At 40.6% G+C, this 19,174-nt stretch overlaps 1 protein-coding gene across 5 annotated transcripts in view; it reads right to left on the bottom strand.

The window, feature by feature from the left end:
- The window catches only part of XPC (XPC complex subunit, DNA damage recognition and repair factor), a 53,332-nt gene extending 34,198 nt beyond the window's left edge, over nt 1–19,134 (bottom strand). The window contains exons 1-3 of one of the 5 annotated variants that reach the window (XM_059161849.1): nt 18,938–19,134; nt 12,928–13,123; nt 3,204–3,322 (exon numbers count right to left, since the gene is read on the bottom strand). In XM_059161849.1, the coding sequence (XP_059017832.1) occupies nt 3,204–3,322; nt 12,928–13,123; nt 18,938–19,040 (418 nt within the window). In that variant the 5' untranslated portion in view covers nt 19,041–19,134. Of the gene's footprint in view, nt 1–307; nt 371–3,203; nt 3,323–11,504; nt 11,614–12,927; nt 13,124–18,937 lie in introns of those variants that run through there. The other 4 variants (XM_059161848.1, XM_059161853.1, XM_059161850.1 and 1 more) reach the window with 4 other exon arrangements.
- Between the last annotated feature and the right edge of the window lie 40 nt (nt 19,135–19,174).

The following is a 19,174-nucleotide window of genomic DNA, read 5'->3' as shown; positions in this document are numbered from 1 at the left end:
TAGCCAGAGGAATGTTGAAAAAGAAAGCCAAGGTTGGTGATGTCACGATTCCCGACTTCAAGCTCTATTACAAAGCTGTAATCATTAAGACAGTATGGACTGGCACAAAAACAGACACACAAATTCCAGAAACAGACTCTCAACTCTATGGTCAACTAATCTTCAACAACGCAGTAAAGAACGTCCAATGGAGAAAAGTCCCCTCAACTAATGGTGTTGGGAAAACTAGACGGCCACATGCAGAAAAATGAAACTGGACCATTTCCTTATACCACACACAAAAAAAGACTCAAAATGGATGAAGGACCTCCATGTGAGACAGGAATCCAGCGAAACCCTTGAGGAGAACACAGGCAGCAACCTCTTCGACCTTAGCCGCAGCAACTTCTTCCTAGAAACATTGCTAAGGACAAGGGAAGGAAGGGCAAAAATTAACTATTGGGACTTCATCAAGATCAAAAGCTTTTGCATAGCAAAGGAAACAGCAAAACCAAAAGACAACTGACAGAATGGGAGAAGATATTCAAAAATGACATATCAGATAAAGGACTAGTATCCAAAATCTATAAAGAACTTATCAAACTCTACACCCAAAGAACAAATAACCCAGTCAAGAAATAGGCAGAAGACAGGAACAGCTATTTCTGCAAAGAAGACATCCAGATAGCCAAGAGACACATGAAAAGGTGCTCCACATCACTTGGCATCAGGGAAATACAAATCAAAACCACAATGAGCCAGGTGGTGGGTATTAGAGAGGGCACAGATTGCATGGAGCACTGCGTGTGGTGCAAAAACAATGAATACTGTTACGCTGAAAAGAAATGTAACAAAAACAAAAACCCACAATGAGATACTACTTCACAGCAGAGGATATGGAAAAAGTAGAACCCTCCTACACTGTTGGTGGGAATGCAAGCTGGTGCAGCCACTCTGGAAAACAGCATGAAGGTTCCTCAAAAAGTTGAAAACAGAGCTACCCTATGGCCGAGCAATCACACTACTGGGTAGTTACCCCAAAGATACAAATGTAGTGATCCAAAGAGGCACATGCACCCGAATGTTTATAGTAGCAGCAACGCCCACAATAGCCAAACTATGGAATGAACTTATATGTCCATCAACAGATGAATGGATAAAGAAGTTGTAGTGTGTGTGTGTGTGTGTGTGTGTGTTTCCAATGGAATATTATGCTGCCATCAAAATAAATGAAATTTTGCCATTTGCAACAACATGGATGGAACTAGAAGATATTATGTTAAGCACAATAAGTCAATCAGAAAAAGACAATTATACGATTTCTCTGATATGAGGAATTTGAGAGGCAGGGAGGGGGTTATGAGGGGTAGGGAAGGAAAAAATGAAACAAGATGCAATCAGGAGGGAGACAAACCATAAGAGACTCTTAATCTCACAAAACAAACTGAGCGTTGCTGTGGAGGTGTGTAGGGAGAGGGTGGTGGGGTTATGGACATTGAGGAGGGTATGTGCTATGGTGTGTGCTGTGAAATGTGTAAGCCTGATGCTTCACAGACCAGTATGTTAATATGTTAATATGTTAATAAAGATAAAAAATTAAAAAAAGAAAAACGTTTTTGAGAATGAGGCCATGTCAGAAGGACACTGTAAGGCACAAGGCTTAAAGGGGCTCTCACTAGCCAAATCTGGGACAATCTGAAGATCAACAAGTATAATGATGATAACTGATAACATGTGAGTTTTAAAAATCTCTCTAAGTCCATAGTGATACTCAAAATAAATATAATTTAAAAGAGAGAGCTCTTCTTTACAGATCACAGTCACCTGAGAAATGCATATGAGATGACAGAATCAGAGAGTCCCATTACATGATGCTCAATATAATAATCTGATTCAGTAAAGATCAAAGCATATGAAAAACTGTTAAGTAAAAAGTTACTAGAGAATAAGATATTCACACAGAATCAGAGTATCACCCAATATGGTTAATTACAGAGGGAAAATGTACCTTTATGTTTTCACAAACTGGCAGAACCACCTTGTAGGATCACACTTAGCATCACTAGTGGGGCAAACTGACATGAGGAGTCTCTTAATGGATGCAGTATGAAATACAAAGCTATGAAGTATACTTGCCCCCCCCAAAAAAGTTTAACCTAAATTCAATCAAGCCTTCACTTACAGTTTATAAGAAACCTGGGGATACTGAAACAAGTTTATCATCACCCTGAGATGCATATCACACAAAACTGGAATCAAAGACATCCCATAAGAGAATAGGCCAGGACTCTTCAAAAACAGCAGTGCCACAAAAAGAAAAAAAGAAAAAAAAAGGTGTTGGGGGGTGGACACACTGTTCTAAACTAAAGGAGACTAAAGAGGTATAACTCACATTTTGATTAGATCCTGGATTAGAAACAAACAATGGCTATGAAGGATATTTTTGCAACAATTAGGGGCTTTTCATTTTCTTAAGTGTGAAACTATTTCATCATTCAGGAGAACCTCTTAGTCTTAGGGGAACTGATGAAGTATTTACTAGTCAAGTAACAGGATGTCTGCAACTTACTTTCAAATGATTCCACACTGCATATTTACAGAGAAAGATACATTCACTACTGGCAAATGTTAAAGTTACTAAATCTAAGTGAAGAGTCCATGTACTACATTTTCCATTTTGTAGGTTTTCAAAAATCATTTTCAAAATCAAAAGCTGAGATAAAGTTAGCACAGACAGAAGGAATCAGGGATGATTACATTACTGTGAGCATATGATGCTTTAGGCCCATTACATTTGCAGACCTTTCTTCCTCTGCTACAATCCTACAGCCTAGCCTGTAAACAGCTCACACGGAGCAGTCAATGCTTACTGAATGTTATTGGTGAAAAATCTCTAATTTTTTCAGAGTGGATTTACTTGTTCACACAGCTATACAAGTAGCAAGGCTGGACCCTGAACCCAGATCTCACTATTCTCAAAGCCTATGTGCTGAGACAATACTGCCTCTCAGTTTCACAATCTCCTCCACTGACAGCCACAAGAGGAAGAGAATATACAACCATCTTTGGTAACCTGGTCATGAATTTGTCTTTACATCAAAAGCAAGTCCCTACTGTAACCTTATTTGGTCTTAGTTTCACAAGGAAACAAAAGAACTGCAACTAAATGATGTGACTCCAAGCAGATTCAAACAGAAAAACAGGATCACACAGCAATGTTTTACCTTCAACCTCTTCCCAATCATCTTCACTTTCTTCCTCATCTTCTCCTTCACAGCTGCCTTTGTCCACAGCAGCTTCTCTCTGTGGGGGCTGTGCCTTCTTGCCACCTTTTGTGAAATCCCTGTGTAAAGATCACAGGAAGGAAGGTGAAGAAGGCTCACACATCCTAGTGCTACATTTAAGCTAAATGGAATCCTAAGGACTCCTTCTATTTATCGAGACACTGTTGCAATTATGTAAAGATAATGGGTGAGCTCTGAGACTCATTCCCTCCAATAAAGGTCTCAAGGGCTCCTCGAGAGGAGCTCTGATCATCAGTCTAATACTAGATGTGCTGTCAAAAAGAAAGCATGCAATGGACCTAAAGCCTAGAGCTGTGGGAGGGAAAACAGAGCTGTGCCTTGAAGTGGTACAGGAGTAAGAAGAAACCACAATAACATTGTAAGTTCCAGAAATAAAAGCTGGGATATGGATTATACATGCACAGGTGGACACCACATTGAAGAAGAGGGCATTCACATTTGCTGATCATACCATGAGCCAACTCAGATGACTGTTTCTCCCCATCTCTACAATGTAAGGAAATGGAAGCTGGTAGAATTCTAACCGCAAAGTATGTGGGGATGTGTTCATACATAGGTATGTCACAAGTAACAACAAAAACACAGATAACTAGCTAGTTAAATAGGTACCAACACAGATAAGCAGCAAGCTGAATACTGACTAAAGATGCAATGGTTGCTAATATGTAATCCATTTTCTCAATTTCATATATAAAACGTGCTTGGTGGGGGAGGAGTCAAGATGGTGGAGCAGTAGCAGGCTGAGACAACATCAGGTAGCAGGAGATCAGCTAGACAGCTTATCAAAACATTCCAAACACCTACAAATCCAACAGGAGATCGAAGAGAAGAAGAGCAACAATTCTAGAAACAGAAAATCAACCACTTTCTGAAAGGTAGGACCCGCAAAGAAGTGAATCCAAGTGTCAGGAAGATAGACCGCAGCGGGAAGGGCCCACCCTCAGCCAACGGCAGAGCAATGCAGTACAAAATCAGAAACTTCAGAAGTCTGCTCCACTGTGGGACTTCACTCCGGAGGCTAAGCTGGGGTGAAGCCTACATGGGGACAGCGTGGTCTCAGGTCCCGCAGGGTCACAGAAGTATCAGGGCTGTCTGAGTGTTGCAGAACTTACAGGTATTAAAGCGGGGAAGCCGGCTCAGAGACGGATCCAAGGAGTGAGCTCTCAGCTGGCGGTTACCTTAAATTGTGATCTGTGGCACAGGGACCCCACAAAATCCAGGGAGACCCCCCCTGGAAGAGCTCAGGTATCTGTGTGGTTCGGAGACTCCAGGTGGGGCTGTATGCCAGAGACAGAGATGCTGGGTCACCAGCTAGGTCAGCTCGGAGCACACCGGGAGCCCAGGGAGATGGGAGTGATAGAGCGCTTTCCTTCCAGGGCGCACTAAGAGTGGGGCCCTGAGCTCTCAGTTCCTCTGAGCTAGAGACTGGGAGGTGGCCACTTTCATTCCCATCCTCCAGAACTCTATGGAAAGCAGAAAGCATTCAAGGAACAAACGAACTCGAGCAGATTACTTAGCCAGGCCCCTGGTAAGGGCCGTGCAATTCCACCTCAGGCAAAGACACTTGAGAATCTCTACAACAGGCCCCTCCCCCAGAATATCAACAAGAAATCCAGCCAAGACCAAGTTCACTTACCAGGAGAACAGCAGAATTCCAGAGGAGGAGAAAGCAAAGTATCGAATTCATGGCTTTCTCCCCATGATTCTTTAGTCTTGCAAAGTTAATTGATTTTTTTAATTTTACATTTTTTCTTCTGCTAAATTTTTTTTAACTTTTACCCTTTCCTGTTTTAACAATTTTTAACTAGTTTATCTTAACAATACCTTTCATTACAAAAAAATCTGTTTTGAGCCTTCATTCTTATAGTCGTATTTTATCCTTCACTGTATCTAACTTTATTTTTGGTATACACATAGGGTTTTTCTTGTAAAAAAATTTGGGGTACAACTTCTTCTAATAGATCAAAATACACCCTTAATCTACACAGGGATTTGTTCTAGTCTTCAGCCAGAGCAAATTCTCTCTACTTTCTTTTTCTTTATTCTCCCAAACAACTTATCTTATCAACTCCTTTTTTAGAAATTAAAAAAAAAATTTCATCTTTATAATCATACTCCAACCCTTCATTGTGTTTATCCTTATATATGTTTTTCATTCTTTAAAATTTTGGAAGGTAGTTTCTTCTAAGAGACCAAAATACTCCCAAGATTAAGTGGGTGACCCTGTTCTAGTCACCAGTCTAATGTATATTTTTTTCTTTATTTTTTAAATTTTTTAAATTTATTTTCAGGGTAACAGTATTCACTGTGTTTACACCACACCCAGTGCTCCATGCAATCCGTGCCCTCTCCAATATTTTTCTTTTTTATATTTTTTATTTGTTTTCTTTTTTAATTTTTTTTTCTGAAATTCTTTTTACTCCCTTTCTCCCCCAATGATTTGGGATCTCTTCTGATTTGGTTAAAGCACATTTTCCTGGGGTCTTTGTCACCCTTTTAGTATTTTATTTGCTCCTTCATATAGATAAGAATATACAAAATGACAAGGCAGAAAAACTCACCACAAAAAAAAGAACAAGAGGCAGTACCAAAAGCTACGGACCTAATCAATATGGACATTGGTAATATGTCAGATCTAGAATTCAGAATGATGATTCTCAAGGTTCTATCCAGGCTCGAAAAAGGCATGGAAGACATTAGAGAAACCCTGTCTGGAGAAATAAAAGCCCTTTCTGGAGAAATAAAAGAACTAAAATCTAACCAAGTTGAAATCAAAAAAGCTATTATTGAGGTGCAATCAAAAATTGAGGCTCTTGGGATGCCTGGGTGGCTCAGTGGGTTAAGCTGCTGCCTTCAGCTCAGGTCATGATGTCAGGGTCCTGGGATCGAGTCCCGCATCGGGCTCTCTGCTCAGCAAGGAGCCTTCCTCCCTCTCTCTCTCCCTGCCTCTCTGTCTACTTGTGATCTCTCTCTGTCAAATAAATAAATAAAATCTTTTAAAAAAAATTGAGGCTCTTACTGCTAGGATAAATATGGAAGAAGAAAGAGTTAGTGATATAGAAGACCAAATGACAGAGAATAAAGAAGCTGAGCAAAAGAGAGACAACTACTGGACCATGAGGAGAGAATTCGAGAGGAAAGTGATACCATAAGATGAAACATTAGAATAATTGGGATTCCAGAAGAAAAAGAGAGAGGGGAGCAGAAGGTATACTGGAGAGAATTATTGTAGAGAATTTCCCTAATATGGCAAAGAGAACAAGCATCAAATCCAGGAGGTGCAGAGAACCCCCCTCAAAATCAGTAAGAATAGGTCCACACCCTATCATCTAATAGTAAAATTTACAAGGCTTAGCAACAAAGAAAATATCCTGAAAGCAGCCTGGGACAAGAAGACTGTAACATACAATATTAAACATATTAGATTGGTAGCAGACTTATCCACAGAGACCTGGCAGGCCAGAAAGAGCTGGCATGATATATTCAGAGCACTAAACGAGAAAAACATACAGCCAAGAATACTAGCTGTCTTTGAAAATAAAAGGGGAAATAAAATGCTTCCAGGACAAAGAAAAACTGAAAGCATTTGCAAACACCAAACCAGCTCTACAGGAGATATTGAAAGGGGTCTTCTAAGCAAAGACCCTAAAAGTAGCAGATCAGAAAGGAACAGAGAAAATATACAGTAACAGTTACCTTACAGGCAATACAATGGCACAAATTTCATATCTCTCAATAGTTACCCTGAATGTTAATGGGCTAAGTGCCCCTGTCAAAAGACACAGGGTATCAGAATGGATAAAAAAACAAAACCCATCTATATGTTGCCTCCAAGAAACTCATTTTAAGCCCGAAGACACCTCCAGATTTAAAGTGAGGGGGTGGAAAAGAATTTACCATGCTAATGGACACCAGAAGAAAGCAGGAGTGGCAATCCTTATATCAGATCAATTAGATTTTAAGCCAAAGACTATAATAAGAGATGAGGAAGGATAGTATATCATACTCAAAGGGTCTGTCCAACAAGAAGATCTAACAATTTTAAATATCTATGCCCCTAAAATGAAAGCAGCCAACTATATAAACCAATTAATAACAAAATCAAAAAAACACATCAAACAATACAATAATAGTACGGGACTTTAACACTCCCCTCACTGAAATGGACAGATCATCCGAGCAAAAGGTCAACAAGGAAATAAAGGCCTTAAATGACACACTGGACCCGATGGACCACACAGATATATTCAGAACATTCCATCTCAAAGCAACAGAATATACATTCTTCTCTAGTGGATATGGAACATTCTCCAGAACAGATCACATCCTGGGTCCTAAATCAGGTCTCAACTAGTATCAAAACTGGTATCAAAAGAAAGAGATCACTCCCTGCATATTTTCAGACCACAATGCTCTGATTCTGAACTCAATCACAAGAGGAAATTTGGAAAGAACTCAACTACATGGAGGCTAAAGAGCATCCTACTAAACAATGAGTGAGTCAACCAGGAAATTAAAGAAGAATTTTAAAAATTCATGGAAACAAATGATAATGAAAACACAACGGTTCATAATCTGTGGGACACAGCAAAGGCAGTCCTGAGAGGAAAATATATAGGGATACAAGCCTTTCTCAGAAAACAATAAAGGTCTCAAATACACAACCTAACCATACACCTAAAGGAGCTGGAGAAAGAACAACAAAGAAAGCCTAAGCCAGAAGGAGAAGAAAAATAATAAAGATCAGAGCAGAAATCAATGAAATAGAAACCAAAAAAATAGAACAAATCAAACAAAGCTGGTTCTTTGAAAGAATTAATAAGATTGATAAACCCCTAGCCAGACTTATCAAAAAGAAAAGAGAAGGTACCCAAATTAATAAAATCATGAATGAAAGAGGAGAGATCACAACCAACACCAAAGAAATACAAACAATTATAAGAACATAATATGAGCAACTCTACGCCAACAAATTTGACAATCTGGAAGAAATGGATGCATTCCTAGAGACATATAAACTACCAAACTACAACTGAACCAGGAATAAAGAAAACCTGAGCAGACCCATAACCAGTAAGGAGATTGAAACAGTCATCAAAAATCTGCAAAGAAACAAAAGCCCAGGGCTAGACGGCTTCCCAGGGGAATTCCACCAAACATTTAAAGAAGAATTAATTCCTATTCTCCTGAAACCGTTCCAAAAAATAGAAATGGAAGGAAAACTTCCAAACTCATTTTATGAGGCCAGCATTACCTTGATCCCAAAACCAGATAAGGATCCCATCAAAAAAGAGAATTACAGACCAATATCCTTGATGAACACAGATGCAAAAATTCTCACCAAAATACTAGCCAAAAGGATCCAATAGTACATTAAAGGATTATTCACCACGACCAAGTGGGATTTATTCCAGGGCTGCAAGGTTGGTTCAACATCTGCAAATCAATCAATGTGATACAATACATTAATAAAAAAAAAGAACAAGAACCATATGATACTCTCAATAGATGCTGAAAAAGCATTTGACAAAGTACACCATCCCTTCCTGATCAAAACTCTTCAAAGTGTAGGGATAGAGGGCACATACCTCAATATTATCAAAGCCACCTATGAAAAACCAACCGCAAATATCATTCTCAATGGAGAAAAACTGAGAGCTTTTCGACTAAGGTCAGGAATATGGCAGGGATGTCCATTATCACCACTGCTATTCAACATAGTACTAGAAGTCATAACCTCAGCAATCAGACAACAAAAAGAAATTAAAGGCATCCAAATTCGCAAAGAAGTCAAACTCTCTGCAGATGATATGATACTGTATGTGGAAAACCCAAAAGACTCCACTCCAAATCTGCTAGAACTTGTACAGGAATTCAGTAAAGTGTCAGGATATAAAGTCAATGCACAGATATCAGTTGCATTTCTTTACATTAATGACAAGACAGAAGAAAGAGAAATTAAGTCAATCCCATTTACATGTGAATCCAAAACCATAAGATACCTAGGAATAAACCTAACCAAATAGGCAAAGAATTTGTACTCAGAAAACTATAAAGTACTCATGAAAAAAACTGAGGAAGACACAAAGAAATGGACAAATGTTCCATGCTCATGGATTGGAAGAACAAATATGGTGAAAATGTATATACTACCTAAAGCAATCTACACATTTAATGCAATCCCTATCAAAATACCATCCATCTTTTTCAAAGAAATGGAACAAATAATCCTAAAATTTATATAGAACCAGAAAAGACCTCGAATAGCCAAAGGAATATTGAAAAAGAAAGCCAAAGTTGGTGGCATCACAATTCCGGACTTCAAGCTCTATTACAAAGCTGTCATCATCAAGACAGTATGGTACTGGCACAAAAACAGACACATAGATCAATGGAACAGAATATAGAGAGCCCAGAAATAGACCCTCAACTCTATGGCCAACTAATATTTGACAAAGCAGGAAAGAATGTCCACTGGAAAAAAAAACAGCCTCTTCAACAAATGGTGTTGGGAAAATTGGACAGCCACATGCAAAAAAATGAAATTGGACAATTTCCTTACACCACATACAAAAATAGACTCAAAATGGATGAAGGGCATCAATGTGAGAAAGGAATCCATCAAAATCCCTGAGAAAAACACAGGCAGCAACCTCTTCGACCTCAGCCGCAGCTACTTCTTCCTAGAAACATTGCTAAGGAGAAGGGAAGGAAAGGCAAAAATGAACTATTGGGACTTCATCAAGATCAAAAGCTTTTGCACAGCAAAGGGGACAGTCAACAAAACCAAAAGACAACTGACAGAATGGGAGAAGATATTTGCAAACAACCTATCAGATAAAGGGCTAGTATTCAAAATCTATAAAGAGCTTAGCAAACTCAACACCCAAAGAACAAATAATCCAATCAAGAAATGGGCAGAGGACATGAACAGACATTTCTGCAAAGAAGACACCCAGATAGTCAACACACACATGAAAAAGTGCTCTGTATCACTTGGCATCAGGGAAATACAAATCAAAACCACAATGAGATACCACCTCACACCAGTCAGAATGGCTAAAATTAACAAGTCAGGAAACGACAGATGGTGGTGAGGATGTGGAGAAAGGGGAACCCTCCTACACTGTTGGTGGGAATGCAAGCTGGTGGAACCACTCTGGAAAACAGCATGGAGGTTCCTCAAAAAGTTGAAAATAGAGCTACCTTACGACCCAGCCATTGCACTACTAGGTATTTACCCTAAAGATACAAACATAGTGATCCAAAGGGGCATGTGCACCCAAATGTTTATAGCAGCCAGGTCCACAACAGCCAAACTATAGAAAGAACCTAGATGTCCATCAACAGATGAATGGATAAAGAAGATGTGGTATATATATACAATGGAATACTACGCAGCCATCAAAAGAAATGAAATCTTGACATTTGCGATGACGTGGATGGAACTGAGAGAAATACATCAATTGGAGAAAGACAACTATCATGTGATCTCTCTGATAATGAGGAAGTGAAGATCCAACGTGTGGGGTCTGGGGGATAGGGAAAGAATAAATGAAACAAGATGGGACAGGGAAGGAGACAAACCATAAGAGACTCTTACTGAGGGTGGTAAGGTTATGGACATTGGGGAGGGTATGTGCTATGGTGAGTGCTGTGAAGTGTGTAAACCCGGTGATTCACAGACCTGCACTCCTGGGGCTAATAATACATTATATGTTTATAAAAAAAAATTTTTTTAATGTGCTTAGAGGGGTGCCTGGGTGGCTCAGTGGGTTAAAGCTTCTGCCTTCAGCTCGGGTCATGGTCTCAGGGTCCTGGGATCGAACCCCGAGTCAGCCTCTCTGCTCAGCAGGGAGCCTGCTTCCTCCTCTCTCTCTGCCTGCCTCTCTGCCTACTTGTGATCTCTGTCTATCAAATAAATAAATAAAATCTTTAAAAAAAAATGTGCTTAGAGCACATTTACTTTTTGCTTTCATAAGGTCTGACCTGTGGTATCAAGTGAGAACATCATCTAAGATTTGAGCTCAGACTTTTAAAATAACCAGTTGGTCTTCAGCTCTAAAATTGCATGCATTCCCCTTACGGTCAACCACTTTCAGCACCAGAGAAACAAAAATTTCTCCTTAGAATAAATGTAGTGAAAATGTCCATGCACTATGGATCTGACAGCAGTTGACTATCAATGTAGAGGGGAAGGGGGCCCAGAGCTTTACCTACCAGCACAGCATCCTGGTCTATGTGTACATGGATTTCTCTGATAATTCAACTAGTGGGAAGAGACAACTGGGAAGCAGGAAGCTCAGAGGCATGCACTCTCAGGAAAAGTCTAAGGGAAAAGAAGAGGTGACTTGAGTGCAAAATTCCCATGCTTCCATGGCCTGTCTACTGCTGGCCCTCTCCTGGGCTGCCTTCCTCTGCCAGGACTGCAAGCTGCAGGGAAAGCCAGCATGAAGATGGAAGACTGGTTTCTGAAGGAACTACTACCTCTCTGTTCTGCCTCTTCCACCCCTCCCCACAACTTTCCTGAAAGGTGAACAATCAAGTGTTCACAAGGCTTGTAGTCACTGTTCACCACACATTACTATGCATGTTTACTCAACTGCAAATTCAGCCCAACAAAAGGCCCTGCCCTAGATGCCACAGGGCCTACAAAAACAAACCAGGTGTGGCTGGCTCCAGGCATCAGAAAGCCTGCAGGGTAGTAAGCCAAGATACATGGCCTAGGCACAAATAAATGCAAGAAATCAGAGGAGAAAAAAGGGGAAGAATCAGTGAAGACTGTCGAGTGGACGGATTTTGATCCACATCTTCCAGGTGGAAGAAAGCATTCCTATAGCAGGAAGAACGAGCACGCTTCAGAGGCAGAAAAGTCTGAGCATGTGGCAAGAGAGCGACAAGAAGTCCAGTTGGGTGGGAACAGAGAGAACTTGTGGAGAGCAGTAAAGGTGAAAGCTGGAATGGCAGGCCAGTATCTTAGGTATGTAGTATCACTGTGTATTATAAAGAGCACTGGACCAAGTCAGAGGCCTAAATCTCACCTGGTTTTTGCCACTGTCCAGTTGTGTAACCACAGATAAATGCCTTTCTGTTGACCATCGCTGTCATCCAAAAAGTCTGGGAGGCAAACAATACAAAGCTGACCCTTGAATAACACAGGGTTAGGGCACTGACCACTTGCACAATCAAACATCTGCACAGAACTTACGATACCCCTAAAACTACTACTACTAGGCTACTGTTGACTGGAAGCCTTACCAATAACATACAGTTGATTGAACATATATTTTGTATGTTATACATTTTATATACTGTATCCTTCCAGTAAAGTAAGCTAGAGAAGGACACATTTTTTAAAAGTTACAAGAAAAACTACATTTACAATACTTACTAAGGTATTTGACAAAAAAAAAAAAAAAAAAAAAAGAAAAAAAACCTCCATGTAGAAGTGGAGCCATGCAGTTCCAACCTGGTTGGTCAAGGGTCTACTGTAATTGTGAAGAATCTTACTAGTGGTCTGAGCTCCAGCTGGAGGAGCTTAAAGATCCCATCTTGGGCACAGATACCAGTGACAGCAAAAAGAGACTCACACTTCCAGAGGGACAGAATCAAGACCTGGCTGGAAGCTTTTCAGCCATCTCACCTGAACTCCTCCCCATCGCTGAGGGCTTCATCCTTCACAACTGTGGGGTTTTCAGATTTAACAGTCACCTTGGCCACTTTCTTTTTGGCTGGACCGTGGGCAGGGCCACCAGGATCACTGCAGCCTCTCTTCCTCTTTCCTTGTGAGACTTTGGAGAGAAGGCTTGTCTTTAACGGTTTCTCGTCTTCCAAGACATCTAGATGACCACAAAGAACACAAGGTAAGCAACACAGGAAAGGCAGAAGCAGTGTGCCTTCACAGGCAGGTGATGGAAAGCCCTCTTCTGTCACCTCCCTCCAGACCCCATCTCCATCGCTGGGACACCATTCCACTTATTCCACAACCAGCCTCCAGGCTGCTCCTGCCTCCAGCCCAGTATACACCCTGCACTCCCAGTAAAAACCAGCTTCCTTTATCAGGGTTTATTCCATTCCCTCGTGAGGTTACAAGAAATGCCACATAACCCTAGTAAAACCTGGCTTCCAAATCTCAAATTTCAGCGAATAGCCAGGAAGGAAAAATACATCAATCTGCTAAGTAATACCTTGCTTACTTATTACTTGCCAAGACTAGTTACTTTAGGAGTAACCTAAACCTATTTATTAAGTAAATGTTTTGAGCTCATAAACATGTCCAAGTTTTATCACAAACTTACTATTACTAATCCATGTTTCTACTATCTTTCAAAACCAAATCCTGCTCAAAATATACTTCATAAAACCTTTCTAATCTAACCCAAAAGTATACTCATATACCATCCATCTCAGCAAGCTTAGGGTTGGAATAAGACAGTAGTAATTCAAAAATACCTTTATTTCCTTAAAACAATTGTTTTGATAAAGGGAGATTTTTAAAATGTACAGGATGCTGGCTTTAGTTAAATTAGGGTAACTAAAGGTATGGTCTGTTTCTTAATATATTGATAAATCAATTTTCAATAAAAAATAACACAGCAGGGAAAGATATCTTCTATTTTGCAAATATATTCATAAAAATAATCTTGAATCTGAAATAAAGCATCTTCCTTGGTCTTTGGGTGACCACTTCAGTTAATTTTGGAAAACAAAAATACTTTAGTTGTTTTTGAGGTTCTAAAAGGAGCAGCAATACTAACCTAATATCAGATTGTTCATTCCTTTCATTTATGTTTTGTCCTACTGACTCTACTGATAGATATTTCTATTCCCCAAGAATATACTCTTGCATGGGAGAAAAGCTTTCCATCTAAATAAAATCATAATTTTAATAGATTTCTCCTAGTAGTAGGGCATTTGTTCTAACACTAGATAAAATCACTAATTCAGTTCAGTTTCTTTACAATGTTTTATAAAAGGAATTCAGGCATTCTCATGCTTTAAACATTCTAACCAGGGCGCCCGGGTGGCTCAGTGGGTTAAGCCGCTGCCTTCGGCTCAGGTCATGATCTCAGGGTCCTGGGATCAAGTCCCGCATCGGGCTCTCTGCTCAGCAGGGAGCGTGCTTCCTCCTCTCTCTCTCTGCCTGCCTCTCTGCCTACTTGTAATCTCTCTCTGTCAAATAAATAAATAAATCTTTAAAAAAAATAAAAATAAAAATAAACATTCTAACCAAAACACAAACAATTTCAAAATTCTTTCCAATCTGAGATGCTTCTTATTCCAAGGCCAGAAGCTGCTTAAAGGTTTATGACTTGACAGTCTGAGTAGGATGATCCTGACATCAGGATTTCTGGATCTTTTTACACTTTTTAGCCCTCTATGAACACATGTGAAACAAAGGTGTGAAATGCTTCATTTTTACTAATCTAAAAACACAGGTGGGAGGATAACTCAAAAGCACCATTTCTTCCACACCAAACTTATATAGTTGGTTAAAAAAGTACAACTGTGTCCATTTTTGTGCTTTGAAGAAAGAGTTAAACGAGTCAGAAGGGAGGCAAGAATGGAAACAAAAAACTCTGAATCAAGAAAAATTTCCACACGATTATTTTCAATCATTCCCCCCATCTGTGGTTTCAATTGGTGCGGGTAAGGGACCAACCAGGGTAGAAGCCAATGATCCCCCTTCTGACACTCTCCTGAAGGACAAGAGTAGCCTAAGACTACGTCACAATGCCTAAGTCATTCACTCAGTCACTAAGCATTTTATCATCTCACATCACCTTAAGAATTAGAAGGCTGAGTACAATACAATTAAGATACTTTGAGAGAAAGAGAACATATTCACATAACTTCTACTATAGTATATTGCTTTAACTGTTCTATTTTATTATTATTGGCTATTAATCTCTTACTGTGCCTAATGTGTCAATTAAACTTTATCATAGGTATGAACATATAGGAAAAAAACACAGCATATACAAGGTTTCGTACCACCCATGTTTCAAAAATCCACTAGGTTGGGGGGGGGTGTTGGAATATATATCCCTGCAAATAAGAGGGGGGACTACTCTAATACCCGTAAAATTTTTAAAATCTGCATGCCCAACCATGATATAATCATTATGCACATACATTAGAATATTAACTCAGTCATCTTTTAAGACAGAGGAAATGACATGATAAAATGTTAAACATGCAAAATTGTTTTTACAGTATGGTTTCCACTACTTAGAGAAACAGATGAGAAGGAAATATGCCATTATTTCTGGATAGCAGAAATACAGGTTACTTTTTTTTTTTTAATTCTTTACACTTTTGGGGTCCCAGAGAATCCAGAGGCTATTTTCTAGGCCTACCTAACCAGTCTCCTTGAGCTCAATATGTTAATTTTAGAAGGGCAGGAATTATCACTTTGGTCTGCTTAGCCTTCTATTGAGGTTTTTAAATACCTGCTTAAAACTGCGAGTACTTAGAATAAAATATGAACTCCTTAACTTGGTTTCCAGACAAGGGTCCTGCTTACCTTTCCTGCCTCAATTCCTACTACTTGCTTCTCACTGTGTCCAGTCGTGTGCCAACCACATTTCCTTTCCTCCTAAGTCTTTAAACATATTGATTCCTCTGCCTATAACTCTTCTCTGAGAACTTCCTTTGAAAAGCTCCTTCGGGACCCTAATTGATTCAAAGTTTCACCTCCTCAAAATAGGTGTCCCTGGACCACTGACTCTGACTTACTTCCCCCGGAACCTGCCACCCCCATGTCAGTTCTATCACCTTTAAGTCTTTTCATAACTCTCATCACCATGTGAACTTATTTAACTTTTTATTGTCTGCCCTACCAAGACCTCCCCACAAACTGTAAGCATCGTGACAGCAGGGACCTTGCCTGACCCATTCACTACTAGAATTTTAGTGCCTAGAACAGTCTCTGGAAATAGCAGGTGCTCAGTAAATACTTGTTGAAGGAATTAATGAGTCATATCAATGAAAGCATTAACACAATGAAGAAACATGAAGAAATTAGAGGGGCACCTGGGTGGCTCAGTGAGTTAAAGCCTCTGCCTTCAGCTCAGGTCATGATCTCAGAGTCCTGGGATCGAGCCCCACATCGGGCTCTCTGCTCAGGGGAGAGCCTGCTTCCTCCTCTCTCTCTCTCTGCCTGCCTCTCTGCCTACTTGTGATCTCTGTCAAATAAATAAATAACATCTTTTGAAAAAAAATTAAAAAAAAGAAATTAGAGATGCCCTAATAGAAACACGGAAATACTGTGGAAGACCATTTTCTTTGAACCTAAATGTTGAATGATGCCAGGGGTCATCTTGGCATGCACTGAGGTGCTGCTAGAAACCACACTGAAGGTCACTGAGTCAGTGTCACCTGTAGCCCAAACCACAGCCAGATTTTTCCTCCACCCAAGCACAGCAGAAGTAGTAACTCTTCCTGGAAGCTGCTCACCGGTTAGCTCCTCCAGCTGAGTTTCAGTGAAGCTTGGGTGCATCCTTGCCTACACCTAAGCTGAACTGATAGAAGCTAGCCCATCTGATTGCCTGATATGGACCATGGCAGGAGTGCCTATCTCACTGAAAACTCACAACCACCCTGAAAGACAGTAGTATGTTTCAGAGCAGCTAAACTACTTGTCCAAAATAATTTACACAAGTACATATGAACAATTAATTGTTGGAGCTGCACCAAATAAAGTGTTTGGCATTTGGATTTGGCATCCAAATAAAGTGTTTAGCAGGAAGGAATGGTACCCAGGCAGGAGGAATTTCCATCAGATTACAACTTCTAATTTTTAAACTGCCACATATTCAGAATATATTCTGACTGGAAATAAAAACCCCTTTCATAGCCATTTGCTGAAATGTTACTCATTCTCAAAGTCGCAGATCAAACATAACTCCTTTAGAGAGCATTTCCCAATCTCTCCAAACTTATTATTCCTTCAGAAGCCACAAAGCCTGCTACCTTCTTCCAATGTATCACACTGTCTTGAGTATTTTTTGTAAACATCAACACTACGGAACTTTAAGCTCCTCCAAGTAATCTCTCTCACGTCAACTAGTGTGTGCACAGCACATATCAGGTATCCCAAAAATGTCATCTGAATGAGTAAATGAATAAAGTAGAACTCATAGCATTAACCATGAGGTAAATCACCTTCTAAGTTTAGAAATGACTTCCATTTGCCTATGTACTAACGGATGATAAACTTATGTAAAGAATCACAGGATTATTGAATCTAGGGTCACAGGAGTCCTTGCTGGTTACCTAATCCACACAGATTATTTTAAGAACCCCAGAAATCCCTTCTACAGCATGCATTATGCAATTATTTAAAATATTTACTGAGCACTTAATAAATGCACAGCAAGAGAGAACAATATAGGACACAGTAAAAATAAAACGTGTTTCATAAACTTAAATTGTGGGAAGCAAAAAAGAAGTAAATTAACAAGATCATTACATTATGTGACAGAGGCTGTTAGGGCCTGTGGTAAAGAGTACCTGGGGAAGATCACCTTAGCTAAGGCACTCAAAGTGGTGTGATTTCTGAAGGAACAGAAGAAATCTGCCACCCTAGAGCCATGGAGAAAGGAACATCAAAGCCAAAGGCTCACGGTGAGAAACAACATGGCATGTCTGAAAAATAGAAAGGAAGCCAGTAGAGAGAGTATCTGGCAGAGTCATAGGAGACTACAAGAGAAGCAGCAGCAGCCAAATCATGTAAGGTCTTGCAAGCCACGGTAAGGAATTTGGAGTTTAGGCCAAGAGCAATGGAAAGCCACAGGTCTATCAGAGGAACATGGCATGATTCAATTTTTTTTTTTTTTTAATCACCTGGGCTCCTGGGTGGGAAAACCACTGCAGGGGGATAAAAGAAATTCGGGAGTCCAGTAAAGAGGCATCTGTAATCGTTCAACTGAAAAGTAATGGTGGCTTTAGGCAGGGATTGTGACTGTGGAAACAAAGTGAGGTGAAGAGATTTGAGATTCAGATGGATTAGATGTGTACCTGTAAGGGAAAGGTGTGCTTAAGAGCTAATTTAATTTCTGAACTGCCATATATTCGGAATGGGAAAAGGTGGGGAAATAGGTTTAAAGGGGGAAATCAGGAGTTTTGCTTTGCCCTTGACAAATATAAGAAATATATTTGATATCCAGGTGGAGAAGTCAGATTGGATCTGAATCTGGAACTCTGGGGTGAGATTTAACTGAAGATATTATTCTGGGAGTCTGCAAACTACAGCACTCTGGTCCATCCGTCTTCTGGGACCACAAACAACTGCAATGCCTTTTTCCCTATTCAGCTGTTTGCATCTGCAGGAGGCTGGACCGTATCCTGTGGGTAACAGGGAGGAAGAAAGAAGCTACGCGCGAGAGCCAATGGCCAGGCAGAGCTCCAGGGGGAACGCCTAGGGTGCATCACTCCTCACGAGGACTAATGAGCAGCGACGTCGGTAAGGACCAGAGCACCGACACAACCGCCTGTCTCCCCTTACAGCGTAATGTCGTCTCCTCCGGGAAGATGGACACGGGGCAGCCTACGCCCCCCACCTCCCAGAGCCCGGCCTCCCCGCTCCCCACACCTTGCCTCCTGCCCTCCGCCAGCATATCCCCCTAAGCCCGGCTAGATCTCGCTCTCACCCGCCTCCTTCTCCTCACGCCCGGCCATGCTCTCGCCCTTGGCCTTCCGGCCGCAGGGTTCGCGTCCTTGCGGCTCCCTACCGGCCGCGCGCTTCCGAACCATAATGCCCAGGCAAGACTCCCCTAGAGAGTGACGCACCACACCACGGAAAGCTGAAAGCGGACTCCGCCCCACAGGGGAAAAGACGCCGCAACGCCCCTGCCTTACGGACCTAATTAAGCCCATGAAGCTCCGCC

Source organism: Mustela lutreola, chromosome 2, assembly GCF_030435805.1.
Source record: "Mustela lutreola isolate mMusLut2 chromosome 2, mMusLut2.pri, whole genome shotgun sequence".
In the NCBI taxonomy this organism is placed as follows: Eukaryota; Metazoa; Chordata; class Mammalia; order Carnivora; family Mustelidae; genus Mustela; species Mustela lutreola.
Note: the sequence above shows the minus strand (reverse complement) of the source record. Positions and strands in the feature narration are given on the sequence as shown.